Below are 20,977 nucleotides of genomic sequence, written 5' to 3' on the forward strand. Positions count from 1 at the left end.
AGAGGGCACCAAGAAGTCCAGAGAGGACGTGCAGGATTGGTCACAGAACGGCACGCAGGCGGAGAGATCGTGTTCCAGACTTGTTTATTTGTCCTGGCAAAGCTTTTCAGGGTGGAATGTAAGGAGATGACCTTGATGACAGCTTGTCAGCCAAAACATTATTCCTGCTTCAAAACCTCAGAGGATCACAGAAAAGGAGTGTCTGTGTGCACAAAAAAACAGCTGATGGTGAAAAAAACATGAATTTCAAAAATGCAGTCAGAATGTTTTGAATGAAATTTTAAAAAGCAAAAACCAAATTCCTCAGTTTTTATCGGAGCACCGCAGAACAGAATGTAAATAATTACAAAACTGGGATGCGCCTGTTTTTTCTCATCCTGCAGGGACAAAAAGGTCAAGCTGATTAGATAACTGTCCCCAACAGAGAGAAAAATGCAGCGACTTCATGTCTGCAGCAATCATCTTAAAGAGACAAACACCAACATTTTGGTTTATTTTAGTTCATTTGTAATACTAAAGTAATAAAAGTCGTTTATAATAACACTGTGGTTATCTCAAGTGCATTGAAGGTGTGACTTCCTGCATCTCTTCCTGTTCCTGTCCTCATGGAGACAATAGATGAACACCTGGTGGACAGATTGGATCATTTGAACCCAGAATTCAGCTGTCTGACCTTTTGAGAGTTGCTGATGTCTGGGTTCAGGCTTCCTTTAGTTTAAATTGGTTTTCACAACAGCCCAGGTCTGTAAAAGCATCGGCGACCGGCCCTTCAGGCTACGTTAACAAAGTTTGAGCACCATGTGCGTTCTGTTATTCCCTTTCATGTGTTGATCCCTCACTGATACCATCACCTGAGCATGACAAACACAAAACACATTTTTTGTCCTTTAAAGGAAACAGTTGTGTACTTTTAGGGGTTGGAGTTTTATCCCACTTTAGCTTTCCATAATCTCCACTCTTTGTTCTTTTGCCACTAATATAAATGTACTTTTAAAAGAAGCTCTTTTTTTTTCAGAAACTCACTTTTGGGAAAATCTTTGCATGTGCTGCTTATGATAACTTGAAATTTTTATCAAAGTTTAAGTCAAGCTTAAACAATAAACAATAATAAGATGCAATCAGACTAAATAACCTCAGGTAAAACCACTCATTACATCGCTGTTTAATAAATTCTGCATTATTATTGGCTTACTGTGAGCCTTAAATATGAATTTAAACAAAAACAAGGGCTCTGCATTAAAGAGAAAAAGCAGAAATAGTGATCCTACAGTCACCAGGTGACAGATTTAATGCACTGTTTGTTTTGTTGTGATGAATCTGATCCAGAAAGGTTTGAGATGATACAACACGACCTGCAGTTACAAAGAAAAGTAATTTGTCTGAACTTGCTACTCATGAGGGTGTTCGCTTTTAACAGTCAGTCTATGACAGAATTTCACTTTGAGCTCACAAAACGATGAAAAAAAAATCCCCATTTGTGACATGTTCCAATGAAAATGTGTATAAACATAGGACATAGTGTTTTCATTGATCATTTAATTATTGGTTGAGTCGTCCTAAGTAATTCAATGGTTGTACAGATCGACAGAGGTGTGGACTGGAGTCACATGACTTGTGAGTCATTAGTTTAACCCTCTGGAGGCAGGCGTTGCAGATGTGCAACAGTTAAAACCTACCTGCCTGGTTACTCCACACACGTATTTCATGAGCATTTTTAACTCAGAAGTACCCTGAAGGACTTATTTTGAGCCTGAGAGGGTTAATGAGTTCTGACTTGACTTGATAAAATCTAGAAAGACTTAAAACTTGACTCGGATTTGAACGCCAATGACTTGTGACTTGAATCGACTTGCATCTGTTGACTTGATGATGACTTATGCATATTTGATATTTCAGCACAAAAGTGGCACGACATGGACAAAAATCATAAATCTTTCTTGGTTCTGGGTTTGATTTACTGCTAAATGCAGCAGCACTTTGTTTATAATCGGTTTCAGTTGCACTTCCTGCTTGTTTGAGCAAATAAATGAAGCTTTAAGAAGCTTTTATTCTGGAATTTATTTATGATCATTGTCATTAAATTGAAGTTGGACAGATGACTTGATTATGACTGGAAAATTCAAAGTTAAGGACTTGGAGTTGACTTAGACTTCCATATCATTGACTTTAGACTTGACTTGGACTTGGTTGTATTTGATTTGGACTTGACTCGAGACTTGACTGGAAAGACTTGTGACTTACTTGTGACTTGCAAAGCAGTGACCTGGTCACACCTCTGCAGATCAAACTAGTCAGGCCAAGTGTTGCAGCCTCACCTGATGAAATCACAGACACCGTGTCCTCATCTCAGAAAAGGAAATACAAGATTCCAGGAGGATTCAATGTCAAACTCTCTTTTCTTTGTTTTTGCATTTGCTAATTGATTCATTATTCCCAGTTAGTCACTTTTGAGTCCAGTTTTGTTCTTTTTGATGTTTGTTTTTGTTTTTCTCATAGAAAATCCAGAAAAACACGTCAAGCCCATGAGCATGTTGACATTGGTTTTCTATCCTTAGCTAGATAACCAAACAGGAAGCTAAAACTTTTTCCCTTCCTGCTCGACTCGTGTTGCAGAGACATCAGAGAACGAATTGAGCATAGCTCACCCCAGGTTGTGGTTGGCGCGTGTTTACGAATAATGGCTTCACTGAAAAGTACTTTAACGACCTAACCCATTAGCATTATCATCGTGATTATCATAAAAACATGCTAAGTAGCAGCTTCTTCCAGATGTTTGCAAAAAGAAAATGCTCAAAGAAATCTGAGAAATAAACCAAAATTCAATGTTTTTTAAATTCATCTGAGTTCAAATGTATAATAATTTAATATCCAACATTGAAAACAAAAATGTGTTTAAATGACAAAAGCTGGACATCATATGGCTTTTATTTATAGCAATGCTGTGAGTGCATGGTGAGGAACTCTGTCAGTGCATTTAAGACTAAAGAAAATGGTTAATTCTGTGATTCACCATTACAAAACTGAACATTTATAATCGTGAATCACAGGATGGCACGTTTGGATTGTACAACTCAAAAAAGAAGCCTTCCACATGAATATTTTAACAAACTTTATGTTAATTTAACAGATAATACTCTAAGGTTTGCACGACAGCTGACCACACACACAGATGCAGGCACACGCATCTTATAACTGTCCAGTGATCGAGTTCAGGAATTGTGTTTAACACAGTAACAGTTAAGAGGAGTCAATAAGTAGTCTCCACAGATCCACAGGTGTGATAATCCTGCAAACGTTTGAATATTTCCCCTGAGGTGAAACCAAAAATAACACAAAGCGCTCCAAGAGGTCCATCTTCTTTGTTCTGTGTTGATTTGGAAGTGGCACCGTTTGGGTGTCACACCGAAGACTCGCGGTGCAAGACCTTCGCTTTCAGGGTCCTGAAGTTCAACTGCAGGTTGGACGGGATTTCTGACTGAACAGCCTCTGAGAACTTGACGTCGTAAGAGCAGTCGGATGGAGATTTCCTCTTGATGGAATTCTGGATGGTCTCCGAGGTGAAGTAGTAGATGATGGGATCGAAGCAGCAGTTGGACACGGCGATGCAAAGGGCTATAGGGTAGATGGTCCGAACCACAGACTCTGCAAAGCAGCCCTTTAGAGTTTTGGTGCGAACCAGAGCGTAAAACACCAAGTTCACGTTGTACGGGATGAAGCAGAAGCAAAAAATGAAGAGGTGCACAAATATCATGCGCAGGATCTTTTTTTTGTTTACCTTCCCCCCACGGCTGATGGTTTTGGGCCGCCTCAGAGTCTGCAACACCTTGATGGAGCAGAAAAGATTCAGCAGCAGAGGAATGAAGAAACCAACGGTCTCGATGAAGATCACCACTTTAGACAGGTGGGATTTCCACTGATTGGATGAAAAGTTCTCGAAACAGAACGTGTTGTTGTCCTTTTTGTTACTGGTGGTGCTGTTCAGCATGAACCCAGTAGGGAGGCTTCCCGACAGCACCAGCACCCACACGGCCGCACACACTATTCTGGCATTGCGCTTGGTCCTGAGCATCCTTGAGCGAAAAGGGTGCACGATCGCCAGGAAGCGGTCCACGCTGATGCACGTGAGGAAGAGTATGCTGCCGTACATGTTGGTGTAGAAGAGCGAGACGGAGATTTTGCAGAGCGGCGCGCCGAAAGGCCAGTTCACGTTGATGAAGTAGAACACCCTCAGCGGCAGCGTGAAGACAAACAGCAGGTCGGACACCACCAGGTTCATCATGTAGGTGGTGGTCTCGTTCCTCAGCTTCAGCGAGCAGGTGAAGATGTAGATGGCCACGACGTTGGTGATGAGCCCGATGATGAAGACGATGCTGAAGACGGTGCTGTACAGGGGGTATTTGAAATCATCATGCTTGGTGCAGTTTGCTGTGAAGTTGACTGGCGAGGGGGTGGACATCATGAGACAAAGAGACAGCGGTGTCCTCTACAGAATAACGATAAAAGTCTCCTTCTGCACAATCAGCTGGCCATGAAGAGAGCGGAGCAATCCAGCGCAAACGTACGCAGGCCCATGATGATTCTCGTCAACACATCTGCTCACACGAGCGGAGGGCGGCAGCTGCACGTGGCTGATGTCATTTACTTCCCACACCTCGGTGCTTATTTGGGGGTTAAAGCTCATTTAAACAATCCAGGCTGGAGCTTCTTCCCCTCCCCCTGCACAGTTGCTCCTCACCAGGCTGCACCCCACCACAGACAGGCTGACTTTTACTCACCCAGATGAATCAGTCCACGCTGCTCTGTTATTATCAGAAGAGCCTAAATCCAGTTGGGGGTTTGTTCTGGTTCCATCAGGGAGGTGTCCTTTAGACGAGGAGAAGATCTCACTCTTGTGTTTTTGTTTGTTTCAGCTCCAAGGCAGCAGCAACGATGTCACATGCTTCCCACCTCTCCAAGTGCTGACCACACGCCGTCATGCTTCCTCCAAACAGCAGAACCGAATCTTGAGCAGATCCCTCGGCTTTCTCTCTCTGAAGCAATGTGATTGTTCTTCACATTGTTCTTAAACCCATTCATTTCCTTTCTCTTTCCTCTTTAATAGATGCTTCAGCTTGTCTCTAGTTCCTCCTCCAACAGGACTGGGAGCTTTGGCTGAGCCCTGATCACCCCACAGGTCTGTGCTTCTCCTTTGTGCCAGTTTTACAGACACTTTTTGTACTTTGAGTGGAAGACGGTTGTAGTAACTCCTCCCATGGACTCTCGGGTGACTCCTCCTACATCTTTGTTTGTCAGTTAAAAAGAAAATCAGGAACAAAAGAACAGGAACTACAACTCACGAATGAATGGGTCAAGCGTAATTTGATCTACTCAGAAGGCATCAGGTTCAGAAGAAAATTTTAATTTTACAAATACTTGTCTAAATATTTACGTAAAACCAGTTTTTGAATCTCAAATTGAGTTGAAACTTGACTATTTTAGTTGATTTTGAGCAGCTTTAATTACTTTTCAGTTTATGATTTAAATAGAAATTTATAACAATGTATTGCAGCAAAATGGATCTGTCTACTAACTGGTTAATAAAGTTTTACAGAAAGTTGTAGAGATTTACTTTGACTTAGATTTTGTGCTGTCTGATTCTATATTTTTATGTTGTGATTTCATTTTTCTTTTTATCGCACCAGTTTTATTCCATCTCTTGCTTCCTGATTCTCTCTAATATTTATTTTATTTTGCTAATCATTACACCTGTTGTATATCTAGTTATTCTGTTTTTCCTCCAACAAATCTGCTAATTTTAACCCCTCTAAGTGTCTTCTTTCGCCTGATTTCTCTCCTGCCTACACGACAAGACTTTTAATAATAAAAAAACAGCTAAATGTTTAACACAATCAAAGAAAAAACTGGAATAACCCCAGATTTGAAGCCTTCAACAGAACTCGTTCAAACATAATTTTTTGCAAACCCACTAAAAGTGTGTCAGAGGTCGAAGGATCTGCTAAGCTGCTGATAAGAACAGGTCAAAAGTGCCTTACAAGGTCTCTGCAAAACGCTGGAAGTGCCTGAGGCGACTGCCTCTGCAGGTCTGATGGGGGTGAAGGGGGCACGGGGGGGTTGTTGTTGCGTCCAGTCTGGGTGGGCAGCGGCTCTGCCAAAGAAGAGCGGCTTTTGGCTTTTGATTTTCCTGGGAACACGAGGAAGGAGCCGGAGCAGAAGGCCGTCACTGTTCAGTGGCTGCTTTTGTTGTTTCGTGTCCACGAATTCCGCTTTTCAGTCACCTCACAAAACTGTCATTCAAGCTGTCTGCTTAACAGAAACATGAACTGGCAGTTGGTAAAAAATTAATGGAATTAGTTGTTAATGAAAGCAGCAGGAAGGGGTTTCTGAGTTTTAATTAGTCTGAGATCATTTCCTTTTCCACGCTTATGCATTTGATCCATTTGTCACACTAGGAAGTGTAAAATCAGCAAACATCTTTCACAATCAAAGCAAGATGCTCAAAGTACATTTATGAAATTATTGAAGGTATTGGGGGGGGGGGGGGGGGGCAAATAATGGCTGAGGTAATTGCCCCCTAAACTTAATAACTTGGGTTAAAGGTCAGACCTTCTTCTTCTGGGTTTTCTGAGAAAACTGTCCATGGATTTGGATCCAGTAACAGCAAGTTATCCAGGTGCTGATGGAAAAACATGTACCCCATACTATCACACTACCACCACCATGTTTGACTGTTGCAATGATTATGGTCTTTTGAAACTCAGAGATGAAACACACAACTTTCTAAAAGTTCCACTTTCCACAAAAGTTTTTTTAGGTCCATTCCCTGTATTAGACCTTCTGGGTAATTTTACCAGACCTTCACGATATGTTTGTGTCTCCATTTCACTGGGCCGCACCGAAAGGAGCCATTACTGTGGCAGATGTTGACATATATTGTTTATTGTTTATTTAAGGATCCCCATTAGTCTTCATAATAGTGAAAACTATTCTTCCTGGGGTCCTCTTGATAAAAAAACAAAACAAAACAAGAACACATAACATATGCAGTGTAGAATTAAAAGCACATCCTTGCATATACAGTGTAAGAAAAGCACAAAAAAACATATAACCAACCTCATAAAACAAATATTATAAAAAGCCACTAGGATCAAATTTCACTAAGAAAATGAAAATAAAATAAATATTTGATAAATTAATATATAACAACAATAATAACATCAACAATAATTGTCATTATTATTATTATTATAACAACAACAAGGTGTTCATTATTTAAATCTAATTGAAATAGCTGTATCTGTTATCTGATTTAAACTTATGTTTTACCGTTTTCTTCAGATTCACTTTAAACGTATACCATGAACATTTATTATTATTAATTAAGGAGGCAGGATAATCCGGACTGTTCTTTTAAGTGCATTAGTTCTTGGCAATGAAAGAGTAAAGGTAACATGGGAGGCATCCCTTGTGTTAAAACCATACCGCTCACAGGTTGGTAACAGCTTTGTAAACAAGCTAAAAGGTTTGTGTAAAACCCAGATTTTGCGTAAGGACACAACCAGGCTTCAGGCCAGTCTGTCATTTACTTCATCCATGACAGATTGAAATACATCCAGCTGACATACATCCAGGGGCAACTGAGAACCAACCTTGCAGCTCTGTTCTGAGCTCTCTGAAGTTTGTCAAGACCTTTCTTGGCAGCACTGGACCAAACAACCGAACAGTAATCCAGATGACACAAGGCCAGAGACTGGACAGCAAGTTTTCCGATGTCCAGCAACATATACTGAGCATTGTGCCTAATTACAGAAATGCTCATACTCATTCTCTTTGCAATATTGTCAATATGTCTAGTCCATGACATTGTTTGATCTATTGTTATGCCCGGCAGTTTGGTCTCTCTTGCTTGTTCAATTTGTTGTCCCCCTAAATAAATATCTAACTTTTGGTTTTTCCTTACCAGATTCCTAGAGCCCAAAAACATACACTTGGTTTTCAATACATTCGATTTTAGCTTATTACCATCTGCCCACTCAGAGATAGACCTTAACTCCTGCTGAAGCATAACATTGACCTGATCTGATATCCAGTATTTGTAAAATTGGAAAAGCAGCCATGCTGCATCTACAGTAATGTGGTCGTTGTATCGGTCTATCATGGTGAAGAGAGAGCAGAGCTGGAAGGCGGAGCTCTCGATTTACTGGCCAATCTATGTTCCTACCCTCATCTATGGTCACAGGCTTTGGGTAGTGACCGAAAGAATGATATCATGGATACAAGCGGCTGAAATTTGTTTTCTCCACAGGGTGTCTGGGCTCTCCCTTAGAGATAAGGTGAGAAGCTCAGTCATCTGGGAGGGGCTCAGAGTAGATCCGCTGCTCCTCCACATAGAGAGGAGCCAGTTGAGGTAGCGCAGCCATCTGATTGGGATGCTTCCTTGGAGAGGTTTTGCGAGTATGTCCAACTGGGAGGAGACCTAAAGGGAGACCCAGGACACACTGGAGGGACTATGTCTCCCAGCTAGCCAGGGAACGCCTTGGATTCCCCTGGAAGAGCTGGCCCAAGTGGCTGTGGAGAGGGAAGTCGGGGCCTCTCTGCTTAGGCTGCTGCCCCCGCGATCCAACCCTGGAAAAGGGGATGAAAATGGATGCATGGATAGATGGAAAAGTAGCTGGTGAAGCAGAATAAAAGGAAAAGAAAATAAGCAGCTCTGATGCTGCTTAAAATTTATTGTTTTTAAGCTAATCACTGAAACATTCAACGAAAATCCCTCCACAATGTCGTAACTTTAGCAGCTTTTTTGTCTTCAGAGCACCGTAAAAAACAGCACTTCTTCTGGTCATTGCCACTTTTCACAGCAGATAGCCATCCCCGTTCCCTGAAATGAATAAATTAAAGAATGCTTTGACAGGATAACACTTAAACAGCTTATTTATTAATCTACGTGAGCGCCTTTTGGCGCTGATCAGTGACATCACGCACAGCTGAAACGGTCACAATATGATGACGTCATAGCAAAGTCCTGAAAGGGCAGATTTTTCATGGAGTCACAATGGCTGAGAGGAAAGAAAGAAAGAAAGAAAGAAAGAAAGAAAGAAAGAAAGAAAGAAAGAAAGAAAGAAAGAAAGAAAGAAAGAAAGATAAAAAATCGCAAGGTGCTTCACAAATACAAAAAAAATTTAAAGTGTAAAAAAGATTTCAAAAAATAGTTACAAATTTGTTCAAAATGAGAAAAAATGAAAATTGTGATTTAAAAAATGTAAGGAAAGGGAGAGAGAAAATGAATAGGACAGAAGGATCCTGGGAAAGGCGGAACAAGAGCAGAATAAGGAGAGGGTGGTGACAAGGTCACACCAAAGCCAGCTTGAACAGGCGAGTTTTCAGCTGCTTTATAAAGGAGACCACTGAGTCCATTGATCTCAGTCTCAGGCAGTGAGAGTAGCAGAGCCATTGTATTTTCCCTGTCACCTTCGCCCCTCCCAGAAATTTCCCATAGTGGAAAAGCAAGTATTGAAATTCTCCCATGATGCAATTTTTGCTCTTCCATCCAATTTTAAGGCTTAATAATGACCTCTGACATCAACCCAGTGAGACCTGCAGTGCTTTAGATCCTGGTAGTAATCAGGCTGGATGTGGCAGGTAAAAACTGTGGTTAATCACAATTGTTTGTCTGATATTGGAATTTGTTTGTTTGGCGATTGAAAACATTTAATGGTGATAAAAACAAAGCAAAAACACACTAAATCTGTGGGGCGGAAAACAGTTTTTCCCAGCATTGTAAGCTCCTTGATCTGCCCTGCTGTGAGTCGGTGACAGGAATTGTTTAAACGAATCTTTGTTTTGTTGAACTCAAAAAGGAAGTTTGTGAGTTATTTCTCAGTAAACAAACCCTTTTTTCTGTTTTCTTGCTAAATCCCCTTTATGTTATTTAATAGACATTAATAACACAAGTTTTCTCCTGTCTGATGCAACAACCTTTTCCTGTCTGCAGCTATTAAGAGAACGTGATACGGATGACTTCATCGTTACCAAAAATGGTCAAACACACCTCAGAGAATCAAAGAGACACACCATAATTTATGATGCAGAGCCTTTCTTTGTCAGTCCTCTGCAAAACAAACACCATCAAGGCTTCAGTTAAATATTCCGCACTATTGTCTTTCACTCACATCCCAAAACAAGCACCTCACATGCAAGTATGTGGTCGCGGAACGAAAAACAAGTGACCGAAATGCCTGGACTTTTCAAACTCCTCACAATGGCAGGAAACTGCCTGGCACCCCCCAAGGCTCGGACTCAAAACACTGTGTTTGTTGTGGGATGACTGCTGAGCAGCAGCCAGACATGTGCTTAGACTCAGCCTAAAAATGGTGATGACAACCCAAAGACATGACCAAATCTTTGCTGCATCAACAAAACCCAGATTAATTTAATGTTGCGTGTTTTAATGATGAAAATCTGAGTTGTTTCATTTTGCAATCAGATGATGAAAAAACATCTTTCTTGAAGAAAAATTTAAATAAAAATGCAAATTTACTATATTCAGCAAAGCGTCCTGTTTTGGATTATTGAAAGAGCTGTTTGCTTAATGCTTAAGGTTGAGTCAGTTGCATTTTAATTGTTTTCTAGTCTTTCTACAGCAGTGGTGTCAAATCCTGGCCCTAAACATAACCCTCTATATTTTAGAGGTTTGTCTGCTCCAACTATCTATCCAATCATTGAATCAAATGTATTGGAGCAGGAAAGCAACTAAAACATGCAAGATGCTGGCCCTCGAGGAGCAGTACTGGACATGATTAATTTGGAAGTTTTTTAAGGGTTCTCAATCATTTAACTGATTAACTTCTTTAACTTCTTACAAATCCTGAATCGTCTTAATTCATGAAAACACTTTTCTTTAGATACCTTTTCACAGCCACTCATCCATCCATCCATTTTCATCCGTTTATCCGGAGTTGGGTCGTGGGGGCAGTAGCCTAAGGAGGGAGGCCCAGACTTCCCTCTCCCCAGCCATTTGGGCCAGCTCCTCCGGGGGAATCCCAAGGCATTCCATGACCAGGTGAGAGACATATTCCCTCCACCGTGTCCTGGGTCTACCTTTAGGTCTCCTCCCGGTTGGACGTGCCCAGAAAACCTCACCAGGGAGGCGTCCGGGAGGCATCCTGACCAGATGCCCGAGCCACCTCAACTGGCTCCTCTCGATGTGGAGGAGCAGCGGGTCTACTCCGAGCCCCTCTGGAATGACTGAGCTTCTCACCCTATCTCTAAGGGAGAGCCAGCCACTTTTCGGAAAAAACTCATTTCGGCCGCTTGTATCCACAATCTCGTTCTTTCGGTCACTACCCAAAGCGCATGACCATAGGTGAGGGTAGGAACGTAGATCGACTGGTAAATCGAGAGCTTCGCCTTCTGACTCAGCTCTCTCTTCACCATGACAGACCGGTACAACGCCCGCATCACTGCAGATGCAGCCCCAATCTGCCTATCGATCTCATGCTTCAGTTTTCCCTCACTCGTGAACAAGACCCTGAGATACTTAAACTCCTCCACTTGGGGCAGGACCTCATCCCTGACCCGGAGGAGGCATTCTACCCTTTTCCGAATCAAGACCATGGTCTCAGATTTAGAGGAACTGATTCTTATCCCAGCTGCTTCACACTCGGCTGCGAACCGCTCCAGCGAAAGCTGAAGTTCACTTTCTGATGAAGCCAACAGGACCACATCATCTGCAAAAAGCAGAGACCTGATCCTTAGGCCACCAAAACGGATGCCCTCCACACCTTGGCAGCACCTAGAAATCCTGTCCATAAAGGTTATGAACAGAATCGGTGACAAAGGGCAGCCTTGGCAGAGTCCAACTCTCACTGGGAACGAGCCCGACTTACTGCCGGCATTGCAGACCAGGCTCTGACACCGGTCATACAGGGACCTAACAGCCCGTATCAGAGGGCCTGGTACCCCATACTCCCGGGGTACCCCCCACAGTGCCGCCCGAGGGACGCAGTCAAACGCCTTCTCCAAATCCACAAAACACATGTAGACTGGTTGGGCAAATTCCCACACACCCTCCAGGATCTCCCTAAGGGTATAGAGCTGGTCCAGTGTTCCACGGCCAGGATAAAAACCACATCGCTCCTCCTGAATCTGAGGTTCAACAATCTAACGGACCCTCCTCTCCAGAACCCCTGAATAGACCTTACCAGGAAGGCTCAGGAGTGTGATCCCCCTGTAGTTGGAACACACCCTGCGGTCCCCCTTTTTAAATAAGGGAACCACCACGCCGGTCTGTCAGTCCAGTGGGACTGCCCCCAATGTCCATGCGATATTGCATAGCCGCGTCAGCCAACACAGCCCCACAACATCCAGAGCTTTAAGAAACTCCGGGCAGATCTCATCCACCCCTGGAGCTTTGCCACAGAGGAGCTTTTTTACCACCTCAGTGACCTCAGCACCAGAGATTTGAGAGGCCAACCCAAAGCCCCCAGACTCTGCTTCCTCACTGGAAGACGTGTCGGTGGGATTGAGGAGGTCTTCGAAGTATTCTGCCCACTGATTCACAATGTCCTGAGTAGAGGTCAGCAGCACACCATCCCCACTATAGATAGTGTTGGTAGCGCACTGCTTTCCCCTCCCCGAGGCGCTGGATGGTGGACCAGTATCTCCTCGAAGCTGTCCGGAAGTCTTGCTCCATGGTCTCACCAAACTCCTCCCATGCCCTGGTTTTTGCCTTGGCGACCCCCCGAGCCACGTTCCGCTTGGACTGCTGGTACCCGTCAGCTGCCTCTGGAGTCCCACAGGCAAAAAAGACCTGATAGGACTCTTTATTCAGCTTGACAGCATACCTAACCGCCGGTGTCCATCAGCGGGTTCGGGGGTTGCCACCACGACAGGCACAGACGATCCTGCGACCACAGCTCCGGTCGGCCGCCTCAACAATGGAGGCAAGGAACAGGGTCCATTCAGACTCAATGTCCCCCGCCTCCCACGGAACATTTTGGAAGTTCTGTCGGAGGTGGGAATTGAAGCTCCTTCTGACAGGAGACTCTGCCAGATGTTCCAGGCAAACCCTCGCGATACGTTTGGGCCTGCCTGGTCTGACCAGCATCCTCCACCACCATCTGAGCCAACTCACCACCAGGTAGTGGTCAGTTGACAGCTCCGCCCTCTTTTCACCCGAGTGTCCAAGACACCCGGCCACAGGTCAGATGAAACAACAACAAAGTCGATCAACGAGCTGCAGCCTAAGGTATCCTGGTGCCAAGGCACATATGGACACCTTTATGTCTGAACATGGTGTTCATTATGGACAATCCATGACTGGCACAGAAGTCCAACAACAAAACACCACTCAAATTCAGATTGGGGAGCCGTTCCTCCCAACCACACCTCTCCAGGTCTCACTGTCGTTGCCCACGTGAGCGTTAAAGTCCCCCAGCAGAACGAGGGAGTCACCGGAAGGAGCGCTTTCCAGCACCCCCTCCAAGGTCTCCAAAAAGGATGGGTAGTCTGAACTGTAGTTTGGTGCATAAGCACAAACCACAGTCAGAACCCGTCCCCCCACACGTAGGCAGAGGGAGGCTACCCTCTCATTCACTGGGGTAAACCCCAACGTACAGGCACCAAGATGGGGGGCAACTAGTACGCCCACCCCTGCTCGGCTCCTCTCAGTGGGAGCAACTACAGAGTGGTAGAAAGTCCAAACCCTCTCAAGGAAACTGGTTCCAGAGCCAGAGCCATGCGTTGAAGTGAGTCTGACTATATCTAGTCGGAACCTCTCAACCTCACACACCAACTCAGGCTCCTTCCCCACCAGAGAGGTGACATTCCATGTGCCAAGAGCCAACTTCTGTAGCCGAGGATCAGACCGCCAAGGTCCCCGCCCTTGACTACCACCCGTCACACACTGCACCCGACCCCTTTGGCCCCTTCCATGAGTGGTGAGCCCATCAGAAGGGGGACCCATGTTTCCTCTTCGGGCTGTGCCCGACCGGGCTCCATGGGTGAAAGCCCCGCCACCAGGTGCTCACCAACGTTAATATTTCTTAAGCAATATTAAGGAATTCCAACTGTAATATTTCGTGAATCGTTGTGAAACTTTAGTGGTTGGAGCTGTTTTTAAGATGACAGCAATGTATTTTGCTCTTGGCTGCTCGCAGACGTCCTGAAAGACGTAAACATGAAGTCTCCGAACAAAGGTCAATCAAGTGTGACTTATCTCACACCTAATTGGGCCCAGTTCACACCGCAGGACAACCGTGCCGATTTTGATCCCATTCTCTTTTTCTTACAATCGTAAGGACATGCCTGTTTACCGTACTGTCTGTTCTAAGGATCTTATCAGATATTCCTACTGTGTGTGGTGTGTTAAGAGCATTCTGGTCTGCTCAGAAGCACGCTAGAACCGCTTCAATCATAAATAGGGTCATTCAAACATGTTAGGATTTCAAGGTCAAATAAGCGTAACGTGTAGCCAATCAGAAACCGAGGTGACAGAATCATGCTGCACACTCCTCCACCATGTTTGTTTACTTGAAAGGCACATTTGATCTTGAAAGTGTTTCTTTCTTACTGGGGAATGTACATGTGTTATGTTGGTTTGTGTGTAGTGTGTAGTTTTTACCATGCTACTGGAAACCACACACTTAGACCAAAACAGGTATGTCTTAGCTCAAGAAATCTAGACCGACAATAGCAAAAACAAAAGGATTTTTCTTAGCAGGTTGACTTAGCCACGCTCCATTGGAGCCTCACCAGACCTGAACAGTCTTGTGTCTTGCCTTTCGCAGTGATCTATCAGTTTGTTGGGCGGGATGTTACTGCAACGGAGCAGAACAAAGATGGCAGCAGCTCATTTAAAACAGCTTTGGCATCAACTTTGGACTTGGTGTTTTCTTTCAGTCAAGAGCAGACAGAGGTACGTAAGTCCTTTATTTAAAAAAAGGATGTACAGTATGTGTGTCTTCTTTGACAGTGCATGGTGGACTGCCCCGTTGACTGACATTCATTCAAGATACCTTAAGTTTACGGGTTAGAAAGAGAATGAAAAACTGTGATATAGTAAAAATAGACAAAAGCTAATTAAAGCCGTTGGTCAAATGTAAGAGTCATAAGTATAATTATTTTCTGTGATCTTTAGTAAAAAAAAAGAGTAAAATAGGAAGTAAGTTCAATTTAAACAAAGTGTAACATCATGGGTTACAAATGAGAGACAAATCATGAATGTTTTAGTGAAGGGTCTAAAGTCGCCTAAGTTTGTGACACATCCGACCTTCGGATCAGGATTGGAGACACGAGTCTGACTTTTAAACTCTAACTTTTTGAGGTTATATAATAAGCACTGACGTAAGCACAAGTGATTGTTTAAATCTGATCATGACAAGATGTCACAAAAGGAAGAATGGAAACTGCTGAACAAATGTCTGGTGGAGGAAGAGGCCACTCTGAACAGTGTGATTCAAAGGACATTCAGCTTGCTCCCCAACGGTCACCCTGGAAACGAGAGCCCCGCAAATGTTGCGTTGGCATCCACAAACAACTGGCAGCAGAACTGCTGAGGCCGAGGTAAGGAGAATGGACCTCAGATAAATAGCTTGTTGGAAATAACCTTCAGGTTGCGTTTGTGACAGTTGGCTGACATCATCAGTTTGTCCATCTGCAACAACGGCTCCATATGAGCCTTTTCCTTCACCCAGCAGGACTAGACTCGTCTCAGAGTGGTTTCAAGACGTTTACATTAGAAACAAGTCCATTGTTGCCACCCTTTCTTCAGTACCTGCTTTGATGTTGTTCCAAGCGTATTAAACCAGGACAATGCTTATTTAATCCCTCCAGTGAGTTTTGGCTCACCTCAAGAGCCTCCCGCTGATAGGACATATCAGACAAACCAAACCTGGGAGGTGTCTAGAAGGCGTTCTGACCAAATGCCTGCACAAATTCAGCTGGTTCCTCTCTACATGGAGAAGCAGCCGCTCTTTTCTTAATCCTTCCTGGATGACCAACCTAAGGCATGGCCATCCTACGAAACAAACTCATCTCAGCCGCTTGTATTCGCAATCTTGTTCTTTAGGTTTGACCCAAAGCTCTTCATCTTTTCAACACATGGGACCAGTTCAGCATCCACATCAATGCGGACACTGATCTTCCTCCCACTCCCACTCCTCCTTTCCCTACACCCTAACACTTGGCCATCCTACAGAAGAGATCCCACTTGACATTGTTGCATATTCGGTGACACAAGATATATACAATCCTATGATGAAAGTCGGAATACAGAAATGGTATCGTGTTAACTTCCATGGAAATTTGCCCGAAAGGAAAAACTGAATTAGACTTTAAAATGAATGGCTGCTGTGCGTCTCTGAAACATGTCAGAGGCGGTTTATCAAATAAAATAGGGATGGACAATTTATTGGCATCAATATCGGCCAATGTTAGTCATTTTTTAACATATCGGTATCGGTCCAATAAATAAAATCAAGCCGATTTTAACAACTGATATTTTTTCCATCTTGTTTCCATTTGTTTATCTGTTTCAGAGGGTGGGGGGGATGTGTATTTGTTTAGTCACGCGAAGAGTGATTGTAATCCTGTCAGAAGTGTAAAAGTGTGTGGTGTGTGTACATAATAATGTAAATTTAGCTTTAATGATTTTCATTTTGTACAAAATCTGCTGCTTTTAGAGGCAATAATGTCAGTATATCGGTATCGGCACATATCGTTTATTGGCCATAACGGTGATATTAATATCGGTGCACCACAAAAATAAAGTTCAGCTTTATTAACGAGACACCGTCTTCACACAAACATTTAATCTTTTCTACTACAGATGCACCAATGATGATAAGCTCTTGCAGAGGAATTGTCTAACACCACATTAATCACACGATTAATTCACTAATTATTTTACAAGTCGTTTCTGGGTGTAAAGAAAATATATCTGAGTTTGGAATTTAAAATTTTACCTCAGGAGGAAGCTCCTTCTGGTGGTCTAATGTAAAAAGTAGACATCTGGAGGTTGCATGTTTCTCAGTTACAAGTACATAGAAAACCCTTGAAACTAAGCAACAGCAGCAGACGGGAACCACTGTGTCCTTAAAGCATCTGATTTGTGAGCGAAACAGCAAACCACGCATTTCTTTCTTCTTCCATCAACTTCCCACGCATCCAACCAAGGTTGATGCTTTGTCAGATCAGCCTAAGCCACGAAGATAAAATTAAAATTATTTGGTATTTGATGAAAACATTTACTAAAAAAATTTGCATTTGTAATTCTTCATTTACATCAGCATTTCCACCTAATGACGTGAACAACTAGGCCTTAAATCATGCTGTAGTACACGTTGAAAGTCATTTCATCTCATTAAATGAGTCAAATTGACATTTTAATGTTGAGACATTTACAGGTGCTGGCCAGTAAATTAGAATATCATCAAAAGGTTGAAAATATTTCAGTAATTCCATTCAAAACGTGAAACTTGTACATTATATTCATGCAATGCACACAGACCAATGTATTTCCGATGTTTATTACGTTTAATTTTGATATTTATAGGTGACAACCAATGAAAACATCAAATCTGGTATCTCAGAAAATTAGAATATTCTAAAGGCCAATGAAAAAATGTTTGTTTCTCTAATGTTGGCCAACTGAAAAGAATGAACATGAAAAGAATGTGCATGTATAGCACTCAATACTTAGTCGCGGCTCCTTTTGCCTCAATAACTGCAGTAATGCGGCGTGGCATGGACTCGATCAGTCTGTGGCACTGCTCAGGTGTTATGAGAGCCCAGGTTGCTCTGATAGTCGTCTTCAGCTCCTCTGCATTGTTGGGTCTAGCGTATTGCATCCTCCGCTTCACAATACCCCATAGATTTTCTATGGGGTTAAGGTCAGGCGAGTTTGCTGGCCAATCAAGGACAGGGATACCATGGTCCTTGAACCAGGTGCTGGTGGTTTTGGCACTGTGTGCAGGTGCCAAGTCCTGTTGAAAGGTGAAGTCTGCATCCCCATAAAGTTGGTCAGCAGCAGGAAGCATGAAGTGCTCTAAAACTTCCTGGTAGACGGCTGCATTGACCCTGGACCTCAGGAAACAGAGTGGGCCAACACCGGCAGATGACATGGCACCCCACACCATCACTGACGGTGGAAACTTTACACTGGACCTCATGCAACGTGGATTCTGTGCTTCTCCGCTCTTCCTCCAGACTCTGGGTCCTTGATTTCCAAAGGAAATGCAGAACTTGCTTTCATCAGAAAACATAACTTTGGACCACTCAGCATCAGTCCAGTCCTTTTTGTCCTTGGCCCAGGCGAGACGCTTCTTGCGCTGTTTCTTGTTCAAGAGTGGCTTGACACACGGAATGCGACACCTGAATCCCATGTCTTTCATGAGTCTCCTCGTGGTGGTTCTTGAAGCGCTGACTCCAGCTGCAGTCCACTCTTTGTGGATCTCCCCCACATTTTTGAATGGGTTTGTCGTCACAATTCTCTGCAGGGTGCGGTTATCCCTAGAGCTTGTACACTTTTTTCTACCACATTTTTTCCGTCCCTTCGCCTGTCTGTTAATGTGCTTGGACACAGAGCTCTGCGAACAGCCAGCTTCTTTAGCAATCACCTTTTGTGTCTTGCCCTCCTTGTGCAAGGTGTCAATGATTGTCTTTTGGACAGCTGTTAAGTCAGAAGTCTTCCCCATGATTGTGGTGCCTTCAAAACAAGACTGAGGGACCTTTTAAAGGCCTTTGCAGGTGTTTTGAGTAAATCAGCTGATTAGAGTGGCAGCAGGTGTCTTCTATATTCAGCCTTTTCAGAATATTCTAATTTTTTGAGATACCAAATTTGGAGTTTTCATTAGTTGTCACTTATGAATATCAAATTTAAATGTAATGAACATTGGAAATACATTGGTCTGTGTGCATTGCATGAATATAATGTACAAGTTTCACGTTTTGAATGGAATTACTGAAATATTTTCAACCTTTTGATGATATTCTAATTTACTGGCCAGCACCTGTATATGGCAGAGTGCCTGTTACCGTTGGTGTGTGTTTGCTCTTATTTGATCTTTAAATGTTTACTGGTTTCTAATGGGCTGAGTAACTTAAGACAGCTGGCAACCAATTTACCACGTTACCGTATTACTGGAAACAGAAATGGATGAGCTAATAGAAGGGTCTTTGGTCAGTACAAAAATACAGAAATTATGTTTTATAGCAAAGTTTTTCCACACCTTTTTGATCCGTTCTCAGAAAACGTTTCCCTTGGTAACACGCTTCCTCAAGAACTTTTAGTGATCTCAGCCAGTTTTATTTTATATTCCCACTTAATCTAAATCGGTTTCTGGAAGTCTGACTGGATGATGAGGTGAAATTTCATAAATTCATGCAAGCAGTTTTAAATTAACCTCCTGAGATCCACATTTGTATTTGGTGTGGTGTAAAATTGAATTAAATCAAAATATTGACAGGTTTCCTAAAAAAAACAGAAATAACAGAAATTTTTAACTTTAACTCAATACCAAATGTTTCTAAATAATAATAAAAAAAGGTCTAAGTTGAAGAGAATCAAATACTCTAGTGCAAGAAGCCAATGTCCTCGTATGTGGACACAGGGTCTCAGGAGGTCAAGAGGAAGTTCCAAGTCCGAAAAAAAAATAACTTGTGCATGCACATTAAAAAAATGGATTGCATCAGGATTGACATCATTGCAACTCCATCCTGTGTAAATTACACAACGCTATCAGTTACACATCTGTTGCTACACGTGTCTCAACATATTAGGACTAAATGTTTTTAAGTGTTCAAGGAAATGCATTTTTACAATGACCAAATCGTTTTAGGGCAACTTATGAGAAATTACGTGATAATATGAAGGTAAACAATGATCACAATAACTGCTTTGATATTATAGACCAGATGTGGAAAATGCTGCCCTCTGATGGAGGCTTTCTGTAATCAACACAAATTAATTTTCATAACTCAGAATAAATTAAAAACAGATTTATTTCAATGTACCAACATAACATTCTCTAATTTACCATCATTAATCACTATGAAAAAAATTGGGTTTTTAGAGTAAATTAAACCGATTCTGATCGTTTCTAACTTTGGGTGGGAAATTTTCTAAATGTTGTAAAAAAAAATTAAATAAAAACTTGTAAATTTTCTAAAAAAAGAAACACCAGTGCTGTTTAGTGACTTTAATGTGCAAAACAGAAACAATACATTTTTAAAAATCCTTGTAAAAAGAACCAACGTTTGCTGCTAATTAGTAAACAATAATCCCAAAAAAGTGTAAACAAACCGGTTTAGAAGAAAAGCGAAATGCTAGTTTTATCTTTAAAAATCGCACAAGTCTTCATCCGCAGACGGCATCATTTGAACTAAAAACCTTCTGAAAAAACTAAACACTTAGTAAACACAACTGATAGAGGCTTGGGTGGCATTGTGACAAATTATGACTAAAACAACAAACAGTAAGATTAACAACTACGACAAATCAAACACAGCCGAAGTCTTCAGAGACCAAAGGTGCCCAACCAAATATCATCTAGGAGCAGCAAGTTCATGCTTAAAAAACTTTGAAGAATCAAAAAGTTCAATAGGAGAAAGGGACAGTTACTGTAATAAATATTTAAATGAGCTCAACATTGTTTTTTTATTTTAAATCTGCTTTTTCCTTCACAGACTAAAAGGCAACTTTATCCTGAAGCTGCTGCTCGACTTGTGGACCACCGTCCATCCAGCTATGAAGCACTCGTTCAAGAGTTCTGTAAACAACAGTCCGAGCTGCTTTACTGGACCATATATGTGACGAAGCGGTTTCCTAATCACCAACAGGCTCTCTATATGATTTATATTAGTGTACAAAACAAGATAAACCTCGTGTGCCCAACAGAAAACGTAAAAATGAAACATCCGTTGACTGAATGTTGGTCACAAGATTAGTTGGTCACTGATCACTTGGAGTAACATGCTGCTCAAT

General features: G+C 42.4%; 1 protein-coding gene and 1 long non-coding RNA gene across 2 annotated transcripts; one reads left to right on the forward strand and one right to left on the reverse strand.

Annotated features, from left to right (window-relative positions):
- Positions 1-2,907: 2,907 nt before the first annotated feature.
- On the reverse strand, positions 2,908-4,681 carry lpar6a (lysophosphatidic acid receptor 6a). Its single transcript, XM_070543205.1, has one exon. The coding sequence runs from the start codon at positions 4,457-4,459 to the stop codon at positions 3,398-3,400; it is 1,062 nt and encodes a 353-aa protein (XP_070399306.1). The 5' UTR covers positions 4,460-4,681; the 3' UTR covers positions 2,908-3,397.
- A 351-nt stretch (positions 4,682-5,032) lies between these two features.
- LOC139062392 (uncharacterized) lies at positions 5,033-20,817 on the forward strand. The gene is made up of 3 exons (XR_011515964.1): positions 5,033-5,173; positions 14,784-14,911; positions 20,680-20,817. It is a non-coding gene; the product is annotated as an uncharacterized lncRNA (long non-coding RNA).
- The last annotated feature ends 160 nt before the right edge of the window (positions 20,818-20,977 follow it).

This window comes from Nothobranchius furzeri, chromosome 13 (assembly GCF_043380555.1).
Source record: "Nothobranchius furzeri strain GRZ-AD chromosome 13, NfurGRZ-RIMD1, whole genome shotgun sequence".
NCBI lineage: Eukaryota > Metazoa > Chordata > Actinopteri > Cyprinodontiformes > Nothobranchiidae > Nothobranchius > Nothobranchius furzeri.

Excerpts from the sequence above, each read along its gene's own strand:
- lpar6a (XM_070543205.1), bottom strand. The coding sequence starts at position 4,459 with ATGATGTCCACCCCCTCGCCAGTCAACTTCACAGCAAACTGCACCAAG.